Source organism: Heteronotia binoei, chromosome 1, assembly GCF_032191835.1.
Source record: "Heteronotia binoei isolate CCM8104 ecotype False Entrance Well chromosome 1, APGP_CSIRO_Hbin_v1, whole genome shotgun sequence".
Taxonomy (NCBI): Eukaryota; Metazoa; Chordata; class Lepidosauria; order Squamata; family Gekkonidae; genus Heteronotia; species Heteronotia binoei.
Window position 1 is genome coordinate 209,459,349 of NC_083223.1, and position 13,497 is coordinate 209,472,845.

The 13,497-nt window shown below is 41.7% G+C and overlaps 1 protein-coding gene across 1 annotated transcript in view; it reads right to left on the minus strand.

Moving 5' to 3' along the window:
- The window catches only part of HHAT (hedgehog acyltransferase), a 315,369-nt gene that overhangs the window by 286,052 nt on the left and 15,820 nt on the right, over nucleotides 1-13,497 (minus strand). The window contains exon 4 of the mRNA XM_060247267.1: nucleotides 5,080-5,274. Coding sequence (XP_060103250.1) covers nucleotides 5,080-5,274 — 195 coding nt within the window. The remainder of the gene's footprint in view (nucleotides 1-5,079; nucleotides 5,275-13,497) is intronic.

The window sequence follows — 13,497 nt, forward strand, 5'->3', positions numbered from 1 at the left end:
CCAGTCAGGGTAGACATATTAGCTAGATTTCCCACTAGTCTAGCCATAGAAAGCAGCTCCTTACACTCATATTTGCATACCACACAAGCAAAGCATGTAACCCTGGCCTGGCTCCTACATTCACAGAATGTGCAGACAAGCTGTGCCTATAAGTGTGAAAGAGAACACAGGAAGAACAGAGGTGCTTTTCAAAGCAGAAGCTATTCTTCATGCATCCTCAGGCACAGAGGGGGAAATGAGTGAACATCAGGGAAAATCCAGGAATGTTGGCAGAATTTCAGTACAAAACATGGCATGCAAATTATGACTTAAATAGCTTTTTTGTTGTTCAGAAATCCAATCACAAAGAACAAACTGCCAAGTTACACTAAGTAGCTCAGGAATAGAAGAAAGGAAAGCCAATATTTTGAATTGTCAGTCATGTTTCCTCATTAAGATTATGGTGCTTTATTAAAGTGATGGCAAAAAGAATCTGAATGTCATTTAGGTTTCACTGGCAAACAGTGGACATTATTGTTGTAAACTCAATTCTCGGTCTACTTTCTGCCCTGACCCCTGAAAACACAACACAAATCCTCAGTTCCTCAGGCGAGCATAAAAGGATCCTTGCATGCAGGCATGCACACACAGCTTAGTGCTGAATGTAAGGCTCTGAAGATTGAGGTTTTGATCCTAACTGTAGTATCAGAAGAGGAACTCAACAGGAACCAAGAGGGTGGAAATAAGCAGCGATCCCTTCTGAGCTCTCCTCTCCTCAAGTCATTTTGCAATCAATGGGCAGTGAGTGTTCCATCACAGGCACAAATCCAACATGCATCAGTGAGAACTCTCTGCCATTTAATCCTCCTAGGTTCCAGCTAGCAGGAGAGGAGAGGAGAGACACACCAGTATCCCAAAGCTTTATCAATCCTCCAGGTATCCTAGAATTTGGGAGCTACTGCATTAAGACAAATTTGGGAGCTACTGCATTAAGCTCAGAAGAGTAATTCTCACGCTTGGAGAAGAGGATTACTCTTCTAGGCTTTTGTCTTAATGCAATGGTTCTCATTTCCACATTTAAGGGGTAGGGCTTTGGCTTTCTGAAATCTAGGGGAGTGGTGTTACAGTTGTAGAATGACATTTCATAAGCAACAGGTTGCTTCAGCAGATGCATATAACAGAGTGAAAAATCAGTGACATAATTTTGAGATCAAAGAAGAGGAAAACAAGTACACAATGCACATAACGCAAGCTGCCTGTCAAATATGAAAGGGAAGAACAGCTCCTAATTTCTTATGCATAGAACTGCAATGTGGTGAGATGAAACAAGAATCATGAAAAATAGCATGCATATGATCATCTGCGCAGCATTATGGGGAGGTGAGAATGTTATCTTTCCGCCCTGAGCCACTTGTGGGAAGGGCGGGATATAAATCCCAAATAAATAAATAAATCTTCAAATCCCAGTGTAGAATGTGACTGGTTGTATTTGAGCAGCACCCATGCACATGCTCACATAACTGTAGTCTCATCTTCATGCATATGGATGAAACTAATAAATACATTCCAGAGGAATTAGCAGCAGGAAACAGGGATATACAGACAACTTAGCAAAATGCTAAAAAGAACAAAGATTTAAATTATTACCTGACCTGGATGGCCCAGGCTAGCCCGTTCTCCTCAGACCTCGGAAGCTAAGCAAACTTGGCCCTGGTTAGTACTTGGATAGAAGACCACCAAGGAAGCCCAGGGTTACCATGCAGAGGCAATGCTCAAACCAGCCCTGTCAATCTCTTGCCTTGAAAACCCTATGAGGTCGCCATAAATCAGCAGCAACTTGAAAGAACTTCTCATTACCATCTTAGCACACCTAAATACAACAGAAGTCCACTGGCACTTTAAAGATTTAACAGTATTTATTTCAGCATAAGCTTCCATGAGTCACAGTTCACTTTAAATTTCCTTAGTCTTTAAGATACCAGGTGTTGTATTTTGCTGCCATAGATTAATATGGCTATCCCTCTGGAACTGTTATTACACCTGATGCCAAAACAGAAGGAAGGCAAAGCTCCCACCTTCATTTTGGAATCTCATCAGTAAAAACAAATGCAGCCCAGATGCAACAAGCAGCACATACACTGCTGCTGTAAGGATCACCAAGAAGAGGTTTTCATCCAAAGCTCTATTTAGGGTCAATAAAATCCCCCTGAGAACTTTCAGTCCAGTCCCAGGCAATATGCAAAAGGCAAGATCAAAATGTTTCAGGGCACCAATATTAATAGGTGCACCACTTAACAGTTTTAATACGGGAGGAGGATAACAGAAATATCCAGCAATACTGGAGCACTTTGAACATAACTCAAATTAATTGAAGCAGCAGACTTTGTAAAAAATTGCAGATAAGCAAAACTCCAGCACCACATTTGCTGCTGCCCTTCCTAAACAGGGTACATAAGGAGAGAGGAACACCTCAGTCGCTGCCATCCTGACTAAAGCTGATAGTCATGCTGCAGCAGCTTCTTTTAAATTTGCAAGCAATAATCTTACCTTCCACAGAAAAAAAAGAAGGGGAATAGGTGCCAAGCTCTGATCATGTCAAAGTTCCAGGGGATCAAAGCATGGTCTCTATTAGCCTCTTTATCTGTTACAGAACAGGAGGCAAAAAGAGGAAGGAGTCCAACCCCCAATAACATCAGCCCATCCATACATTATATTTAACACATTTATATGCCACTTTTTCCAAAAAGAAGACAACAAAGAAACAGAAGCCATGGCATATAACAAACACAATAAAACAATCCTTCAAACAAGCAACAAAAGCTTCATTTAAAAACTAACAAGCAGTTAGAAAAAACACAGGTGGGGGGATAGAAAACTAAAACAAAAAGGGAGTTTATAATCTTTCCTAAAAGAAAACCAAGGCAATCACTGATCAACACCGTGGATTTCATTCCACTGATCAACACCGTGGATTTCATTCTGCATCTATATCTGTTCTTCAAGCTTCAAACAGTATTTTATTTATTTAAGTCATTTATACCTAGCCTTTCTTCCCAATGAGGACCCAAACCAGCTTACATCATTTTCCTCTCCTCCATTTTATCCTCAGAACCCTGTGAGGTAGTTTAGGCTGAGAGAATGTGACTGGCCCAAGGTCACCCAGTGAGCTTCCATGGTATGAGTGAGGATGTCAGAGGTAGCTCTTCTGTATTGTTAAGTTTAGCTTTGTGTTATATTTTCCTGTTCTTTTTATTTATTTATTTCTCAAATTTATATCCCACCCTCCCCGCCGAAGCAGGCTCAGGGCGGCTAACAACAGTCAACTAAAACAATAGAACAGTAAGCAACAATGAAAATGTTTTAACAATAATCAGTACTGATTAAATAATTTTAAAACAATTTAAAATGATTTAAAACAATTTTGGTGCTAGCGTTGATTCCATTAAATTCAGCAATGTTGGGCATCATACTGTAATTCAGCTAAAGGCAGGCCAAAATAGAGCTGTTTTACAGGCCTTGCGGAATTTATTAGACCTGTAACCAGTAGGCATAATAGCTGTTTTCCCTGTCCATGCTATAGAGTAATCTGTAGCAATCAAGCCTTTTTCCTGATTCCTTGTGCACCTTAGGCTACATGCCCACATGCATGCACAGGAGTGGAGCGGAAGACACTGGGAACCTCTGCTCTTTGTACTTCCTCAGAGACAGTCTTTACTAGTGTTCCTCAAGTCACTGGTAGCATGGAGGCTGGACTTCTAAGTTGGAGTGGTGGCACAAAGAACAAGAACACGCAACCCACATGTAAGCACACACATACCCAAGTGGGGTTATGACATAACTCAGCTGAGGCCGGTACTGTCTGGGAGTTTTGCTAACATCCCTTATCAGGAAAGATTTTGCCCATGCAATGGAAGGCTCCTCAAAACAGTTGCCCATGTCTTACTTCTTTGCAATTTTTACAGGAAAGTCCGGAATGGTATAATCAAACCTATCCTGTCTAACCTTTATAGGTTATCTGAGGCAAAGTTAGTTTTTTCTATTATCTGACTGATGTTCCCATATTACAAGCCTAGCTGCAAAGTACCTTTTGGCTGCCATAACAATCAGGGAACGAAAAATTAGCCCTCCTACTTGATTTTTGACTGGTTTTTATAACTGAAATTCTCTGAAAATGTGCCATATTGTACCTTTTTATTTCCATGCCAATAAAAGTATTTGGATTTAGAACTCAGCTGAGGATTGTACTGTATATTTCTGAAAACTGATACACACATTTTTCTGAATTAAAAGCAAAAGCATAATTCACTCTTATGCCCAAAGAAGTTTACTTTTAGAATACAAAAGACTTCAAATTACAATCAGGGCCCAAGCAGATGTTGCTCAGAAAGATCTGTGAAAGTACCTCCCCAGTTTTTTAAATAAGAAAAATAAGAGTCCCGTGGGAATTAGAATCAAACTGTGGGACAGAGAGGTTTAACCATTCCCTGCCTGTGGGGTTTCAACCAAAACCAAACAGTTCTTAAATAGAAAAATTTTAAAAGGCTGACAACCTCTCTCTGCCCATCTTTTCCCCTTTCTAAAGTAACAAAAGGTAGAAGAAGGAGCAGTTTCAGGCAGCAAAACCATGCATGTATAGAATGGTTAAAACCCTTCTTCCCAGTTGCTGTTATTTCCACTTTAAAAACTTGAGAAGATGCAGTCACAGATTTTCCAGTGTCTTATCTGGTCAGACCCTTGGTGGAGTTCCTTCTGTATGTTTCTGTGTGAATCATAATTCTGGACATGCCTCATCCTTTAGTCACACCCAGTACAGAGGCACAACAAACTTACCCACTGTGAGCAGATACTGTTTGAAAAGACTGCAAAGCCAAAAGATGTAATCACGTAGAGAAGTGCTAGGCAACTTGGTAATGTGTCTTCAACTTTATAATGAATTCCCAAGAAACGGTAATTTCCCAGTTGTCAAGCATAACTAAATTGTTATTGTACTTGAGGTTTTCTTGTTAACATGATTCCTCAAAATGCATTTCTTCAAAACTGAAAATGAGAAGGCTTATTTTTTGCAACAAAATGTTTCATTTACTAACATAAAGAAATTACCTTTATGTCTTCCAGGACAGGTATGCGTAAAGTCAACAACAGAAGTAAGGAGCTCAGCCAGGTCAAAACCTGGTTTTTAAACTGAGCCACAAAATACGAAATACTTGTATGAAGCAAAATTGTTATCAGACCATTTGTGCCCAACAGAAACCAGCAGGCTGCCATTCCATAGGCCATCAAAATCCAGGGCTTGTACTGAAAAGACAGAGAAAATAATGATTAAAATTTTCAATTCAAATTCAGTGCATGAAATCTTGTTTATCATATTTAAATTCTACTCTTCCTCAAATGAATTCAAGGAAGCATATATTCATCCTCACAACAAATCTGTAAAATAGATTGGGCTGAGAGGCTGTGATGGTCACTGAGCAGGATTTTGAACCCAGATCCCCCTAGTCTACAGCCAACAGTTTATCCACTGGGGCAAACTGCACATTTTTTCACTCTATCCATCATCACTCATATCCTATATTCCATTCAGGTAACTCAAGAGCCAAACCACAGACTACCTCTCAAGTCACACATATGGTCAAGGCAGCTGGGCAACGGGGTGAGCTGCCATAGCCTCAGACAGGCCACCCCACAAACTGGGTGGGCAAAGAGCCTGGAAGAGGAGATCATGAGGGAAGAGACTTGGCAGGGGAAGAGAACAGGGGCAGAACCCAGCAGTTGAAAAGGAGGAAGTGGCGGCTGACCGCCTGCTCTCCCTCCCTTGCAGGGTAGAAGTGCAATTTCTTCCTCCAAAAGATTAATATCTAAGTTACACTTTCAAGCTCATTCTCAAGGCACCTGTCACAAATACAGCTACTAAATTTTAATCCAGTTCCTACCCCTATGTCTTTAAGAACAGCTTGGTCTAATGGCATCAATGCAGACATTACTGCTGATTTCCACTTTCTAAAATGGCTTTGCCTGCTTAGCCTCCTGTTAGGTCAGGATTTTTCCTCATCAGTTGGCAACTCAGCCAGCAATCAACAATAGAAGAGTTCAGTGCATACTGAAAGGCAAGCAAAAACAAAATCAGAATGTCACTGGATCCACTCTCACTACAGCTTCAAGTTGACATGTAACCTTAGGTCACGCAAGCCACATATTTTCACTCTCAAACCGCTTGCTGTTACACCTTGGAGATAATAATATTGATCTACTTTACAGGGTTGTTGCAAGGATTATCAGATAATGGCTTGACACCCAAGCACACCATTAAGAAATTAAGTACCCTTTCCTTAAGAGGGAGCAGCAGTTATCCCTCTCTGCTGTTGCATCCTACTGAGCTGTTTGAAATGTTATTTCCTATGGGTTAGTGGACCCTCAGGAATAATCCAGTGGGGATCTGCAAACAAAGGGGAAGTTGGGGGAAACTGTTACAATCTTATATTTGACCATGGGCACTTTTTAACTAAAAAAGCACTATTTATAACACAATTTGTGGTAGGGTATGATCTTTTGTGAGTCGCTGCTCACTTCTTCAGATACAACTTGAATGTGAGTCCATCCGTGCTTATAATGAGTTATTTCAGATGCCAAATGACAACAACAGATGAAAGGCAACAACAGCCATGATTGGTTTAGGTGGGATATGCAGAAGAGGAGTAGACTTGAAGAAATCAGCATTGGTGATGAGACAGGAAACCTAGATATCAGTCCAGTCCAGGAGGATGCATTCTCTCAAGCTTCACTGTCAGTTGCAATTCAGCAGTCTCTCTTTCTAACCTCCATTTGAAACTCCTTTGTAAAATAACTGATACTCTTAGGTCACAACTGAATATCCTGGAAGACTAAAATGTCCCTGCACTGGTTTTTGAATATTGGGTTTCTAATGTCAGATTTATGTCCATTTACTCTTGGGTAGGAGTTCATCAACCATCTCATAAAAAACAGCATTCTAGCCACCATGGATGTTTAGTCTCTGTTCACCAACATTAAACTTCTATATTGAGATTGACAACATGATAAACAGCCTTGCACAAATTTTCTTATGCTGTTCCCAGTGGGGATCAAGAGAGACCAGGAGAATACCTGATGAGAACAGCACTCAGCTACTGTTCAGTGCGCACAGGCTGTCCTTTGAAGCTTGCCAAGGGCCCTGTCTCATTATTCGTTGGTTCCTTTGCCTTTCTTAGAAGCCAAGAAGTAACCACTGAAGTGATTCCAACTGTGAAAAAAATACCCTTTGCTGTTGCTTCTTAAGATGACTTGAAAATGTATCCAAACAATGCACATAAATATGTCATTACTCAGTATGATTCGTCAGAACAGGGGGGAAACCCTGTACTGTTCAGCAAGAACCACACTTGCAAAGCCAAAGTAAAAACAAGACAAAACAATTCTTTATTAAAGTGTTAACACTGTGTGTGCGCTAAATACTGTTGAGTCACTTCTGACCTATGACAAGCCTGTGAAATTAATGTCCTCCAAAACATCCTATCATTAATAGTCTTGCTCAGATCCTGCAAACTGAGGACCCTGGTTTCCTTTATAGAGTCAATCTATCTCATGCTGAGTCTTCCTCTTTTCCTGCTGCCTTCAACTTTTCCTAGCATTATTTCCCAATGACTCTTGTCTCTTCATAATGTGAACAAATTAAATAGCCCCCATTTAGTTTTATTTATTTTATTTACAAAAAAATTATGCCCATACAAAGGCCTTCAAGGCAGCTGACAATTTAAAGTATACATGATAAAATACAATATAAACCCATTAAAGTAAGCTCCCTTCCCAAACTTACCTCACTAAAACAACTTTTTAAATAATTTAAAAACAGAGTTAAAATACATACAAAACATAAAACATTGATTAAGAAAGAGGGATCATTGAAAGAATGCCAAAGAAAACAAAAAGGCTTTACCCACCCAGTGAAAGATGGCAACAGAAGGTGACAAAAGAATCTCCCTCCAGTGGAGGGAGTTCCAGAGCTTTGGTGCTATGATCAAAAAGGCCCTCTCCTAGTTTGTCACCTTCCTGATCTCATAAAGCAGGGGCATTCAAAGCAAGACCTCCGAAGATGACCATAATGGTCAGGCAAGTTCATATGGAATTAGGTGGTGCTTCATGCGGTCACCCTGAGCAAATGAACTCCACTTATGCATGGATTCTAACTTTTCTCCCATTTTGGTGCCATGATTACATCTTTTTTTTACCTCTTAATACTTAATTACATTCCTTAGCGTTGACTTCATTAGCAAATTATTTTTGATGGTAGTGGTGGAAAATGCCATTAAGTCATAGCTGACTTAGGCAAGGGACATTCAGAGGTGGTTTGTGATGATTCTGGAATTCCTTAGTGGTCTCCCATCCAAATACTAGCCAGGCTGACCCTGCTTAGCTTTTGAGATCAGATGAGATTGAGCTAGCCTTTGCTATCCGGATGAGGGCAGATTACTTTTACTTCCAACCATTCTTCCAGGAATTTCTCTTATTTTAAATATTTTGGAAGCAAACTGGTGTTTGCAATATCACACTTTCTCACAAATGCCCTATTTGCATACCACGGTTGATATTATGCTGTTGTAATGAAGGCAGTAATTGCAATTTCCCTGTTTCACAGACCTGTGAGCCATTTAAAGTTGTTAAGAAAACAGATCTCCAACTACACACACCTTCCCCCCCCCCCCCAAATGCTTTTTCCAGTCCAAATTATCCTTCTCTCAGCCCCGATCTAAGCTCTTAGAATCTTGGGCCTCAGCTCACTTGCCAATAGTTCTACAGACCATTGGTCAGGGTCATCTTACTCACCAAACCACACAAGTAACAGTTCAGGAGATTAGTGTGGGTGGGGGCTCACTAGGATCAAGGCATTCTTAGTTCAAAGCATTATCAGGGTGATAACGCATTCATATAAATCTGTGACATACCTATCACATACCCCATCTGAAAGCATATTATGGAGCTGCTGAGGAGCTGAAGCACTTTCCATATGCAGAAAGACTGAAGAGTTTGCACCGCTTTCTCTTAGGAAAAAAAAGACAGCTACAAGATGGAGATTGATAACACTATGAATGGTATACTGCAGGGGTCCCCAACATTTTTCAGCCTGCTGGCATATTTAGAATTCTGATACATCATGGTGGATGCAGTCACAAAATGACTGCCACAAAAAAGCTGCTGCATGAAGTGGAGCCAACCACAAAATGGCTGTCACAGCCTACTTTCAATCACACAGTGAAGATCCTTATGCTGTGGAGGCAGCTGCTGCCAAAAAAAAGTTTTTTAAAAAAAAAATCTGCACAGTCAGTCAAATCTCCAGAAGCCTATCAAAAGCCTTGCTGGGCAAAAGCCCCACCTGGGCCCAACCACTTTCTAAAGACATTTTTTAGTTGTCAGGAAATGTCTTAACAGACGCCTGGGGATCCCTGGTATACTGAATGGAGAGAGATCCTTTTAATGAGCTCCTTTGTTTGCCCTCTCATAAATCTATTCATTGGCATACTCAGTACAGACGCTAGTCTTAAAAGTGCTGTTTGTATCTCTCCTGATGGTGGGGACTGGGCAAAGGAAGCTCGAGCTCTTTCCTTCCTTCCTCAGGAGATGAGGAGGGGGAGGAGCTTCAGCTACTAAAAGGAAGAGAGGCTTGAATCAGTAGCTCTGCAGTGTGATTTATTGAGCCTGGCAAATTTAATCACCAAGCAAAGCTATAGAGCCAAGCTCCTGCATTGGCTGAGGTTCCTCTTCCCTTTGGGAAAAGAAAGGGGAAAGAAGGAAAGAACAGGGACAGGCTGTTTGGCTGGCTGACTTATTGGGGGAGAAACCCAAAATGAAAACCAAAGAAAGCAGGCAAGGAAGGGTGAAACAGACAACAGCCACTGGAGGGTCTGATTGGAGACCTCTGGAGGCTGGATCCAGCCTGCAAGCCATATGTTTGACATTCCTGGCCTAGAGAGAATTTTACAAAGAAGAATTAGCCAAATTCACCTAAACGTAACTCTAAATTTATCTAGCCGTGGCCTATGACACCGAAATGTAACCCTGAGTCTGAGAGCAAACCTAAACATGTCTACTAAGACTCCTAGGCTTATTCAGTGGCACTTACTCTCAAGAAAGGGTTCTTATGACTGCACTACATGACTATCACATGCTGAAAATGAATTAGAAGACTGATTGTTGCCTAACTTTCACACCCTGCTTGTGAACCCTGGAACCATCTGGCTGACCACCGCCAAAAATATGACACTGAAGTAGAAAAGTCCTAAGTTAGATCCATCACACCCATTTCTTGGGTAGTTATCAATGATTTTGCACACCAATCCATAACTTCACAAGCAATATACAATTTCTGTGATCCTAGGTTTAGCAATGGAGAATTCTGCCTCATTGGATCCATGTAGGTATCTTCCTTTATTTATTTGCAATTATCACATTTGTATCCCCACAAGGCAACAAAAATAGGGGGACCTCTCCCTTCATCTTTAGGTATGTTTCATACCACTTAAGCTCCAGGCCTTTGGTGTTCAAGTCCAATAGTCTGTCCACCACACCATTCTCACAATACAAATATCTCAGAGTATCTTCCAAAAAGGAATAGAGGCTATGTAAAAGGTAATAATAAAAGGCAGTGTGACACAGTGGACAGCTGCCAGAGCACTGCAAGGACTGCCTTGTTTTCTCCTATGCTTCCAATACAGACCTTATGAACCATAACTGCTGCCAGCCATATCTCTGTTCCAGCTGAGTTAATTCATTTAGGGACTTGAGATAGCTTTATAAAGTCTCCTGGCTGAAACTGCTGAAATATTAGGTTCTTGGTATCTCCCATTGTCATGAAAACACCTCACTTAAAAAAGCAGCAGAAAAAGTAATTTTTCTGAAGGAGTCTCCCAACAAATGGGTCACACTGTTAACTGAATATAAAACAATGCTGTTTGTCCAGCAGTCCATAGACCTCGCAGACTGGACTTTTCTTCTTTCCCTTTCTGCTGCAGCCCACTGAACATCCTGAAATTTTGTTCCTGGGGATCAGCAGACTCTGAGGAATAGCATAAGGGGAAAGTGGTGTCTGCAACGAGGACAGAATTTCTCAGAAATCACCACCCTCTCTTCTGAGGATTGTGCTTTAGATGGAAATTTTTAATCATTATCTTGTTTTCTAAAATAATATAAAAATTTTTATATATATATATATATATATATAAACAAACTTGTTATAATGCATGCAGATACATAATTCTATAAATTGTGAATTTGGGAACAATTTTCAGAAATGTAGCTTGAATGGCACTATAAAGTGGACTTTGGGTACACTAAAAAGGTAAAGGTAGTCCCCTGTACAAGCACCAGTCGTTTTCGACTCTGGGGTGACGTTGCTTTCACGTTTTCACGGCAGACGTTTTACGGGGTGGCTTGCCATTGCCTTCCCCAGTCATCTACACTTTCTCCCCAGCAAGCTGGGCACTCATTTTACCGACCACAGAAGGCTGAGTCAACCTGGAGCTGACTACCTGAACCAGCTTCTGCTGGGATCGAACTCAGGTCATGAGCTGAGGGCTCCGACTGCAGCTTTACCACTCTGCGCCATGGGCTCTTTTGGGTACACTACTGAGAACAAAATAATGGTTTGCTGTTGCAGATGAGAAAAATAGGCAAGACTTAGCTACAGTTGTCCTTAAAAGCTAAATGCTATCTAGCAAATTTCTTCTATATGCTGCAAAAAGTGAGAAAAAACACACAAGTTTGTTAAAGTCCTCTCTTTTAGTTACATGAGTGACAACAATTCATATACACGCAAGTGTGGTATGGTGGTTATTGGGCGGGGCCTGTTTGGGGAAAGCCCTAGTTTGGCTGTCACTAAAAGCATCAGCTCCAAATCTCCCTCTCTAGAATATCCAGCAGAATAACCATAGGATGTGACATCACTACAATAAGTATTTCCCCACCTCTCTTCTACTTCATTGGTTGAAAAACTTTTACTGTGATTATTCAGGTTGTTTTACTAGACATTATCAGAAGGAAGACACAGAACAATTCTTGGCAGACACATGTCTGCCACATCATCTTGTTCCAGCTTTTAAAGATGCCTGATGAAATCACAAACCCTCAGCCATTGTCTAGTCTTCATTTTTTTGTTCCTGGGTTAAAACACACTGCACTCCTTAGGGGAAAATAGGTACAAATCTAATAGAAAAATATTTAAACAACTGGCATTCTTAAAAGTAACATTTCATTTATTTTCTTCCTTTCTCCCCACACAAGGGCTAGGGGTCCCAATCCTCCCGCTCTGGCGGGAGACGCCAGGTTTTCCAGTCTCTTCCCCCGCTCCCCCCAAAAACAGCAGCGGGGGGAGGGGAGGGGAGGGAAACGGCGCCTTCTGCAGATTCAGAAACGAATCTGACTCTGCAGAAGGAAGTTCTGAGGAAGAGGTGTGCGTGCGTGTGTGAAGCGGCACGCGCAGGTTTCTGTCGCATGCGCAGTGGCTGAGGCTCTGTTCGAGAGAGCGCGCCATGCCGTTGAGGCGCAGGCTGAGGGAAGGCGGGTCGGCCAGCTCGCGGCTGCCTGGCCTCGGTCTGTGGCGGCTCCGGCGCCCGCAGGACGTTCCAGAGTCCCCGGGGCTATGACCTGCCTCCCTGGCTTCCTCAGCGGTGGCTCTCCCTGCGCCGCCCTCCGCTCCCTAAGTTTCCCCTCCTCGCCTCCACCGGGCTCCCCGCGCCTTCCTCGGCGCAGTCGTCGCCCTCGCCACGGCACCTCAGCGTGGAATCAGTCGTCCCTGGGATCTGTGACTGTCAGCCATGAACACAGATGCCTGTCTCTTGATGAAATTAGATGGGGGTATGTGAAGAGAGCAAGCACACACACACACACACACAGAGCTCTTATGGTTTTTTCTGTGTGCTACACGATAGTGATCTGTTTGGAAGCTACAATGCCTTTTAAAATTTAACTATGCCTCTCTTCCTATATTTCCTTCTGTATATAGTAGGCCAAGGGCTATTTTAAGTTTTAGATTTGGAGACATGTTTTCTTTCTGGCATGATTAGGGCTGTTTGTTTTCTGCCAGCTGCTGGTTAATATTTGGGCGGGGGGGGGGTTAACATTAGAATAGGCAATAAGCAACTTTAGCTTGACATATATGTAAATGAAGAGTTATATGAAAATAGTCTGTGCCCTATTTTGTGCCCTCAGAGTTCTTGTTTCACATTCACAGTAGAGGAGCTTTTCCTTTATAGAGTGTCACAAGATTGCTAGAAACTATTTTAATAGCTATTTTTGCCATTTTGAATGTGAAGTAAGGTATAAAAACAGCAGGTTGGACCAGGGGGTCCAATTCTATGAGCCCCAAAAGAAGGTGCCCCTATCCTTCATTATTTCCTATGGAAGGAAGGAATTGAAAAGGTGTGCTGTCACTTTAAATGTGATGGCCAGAACTCCCTTTGGAATTCAATTCTGCTTGTCACAGCCTTGATCTTGGCTCCACCCCTAATGTCTCCT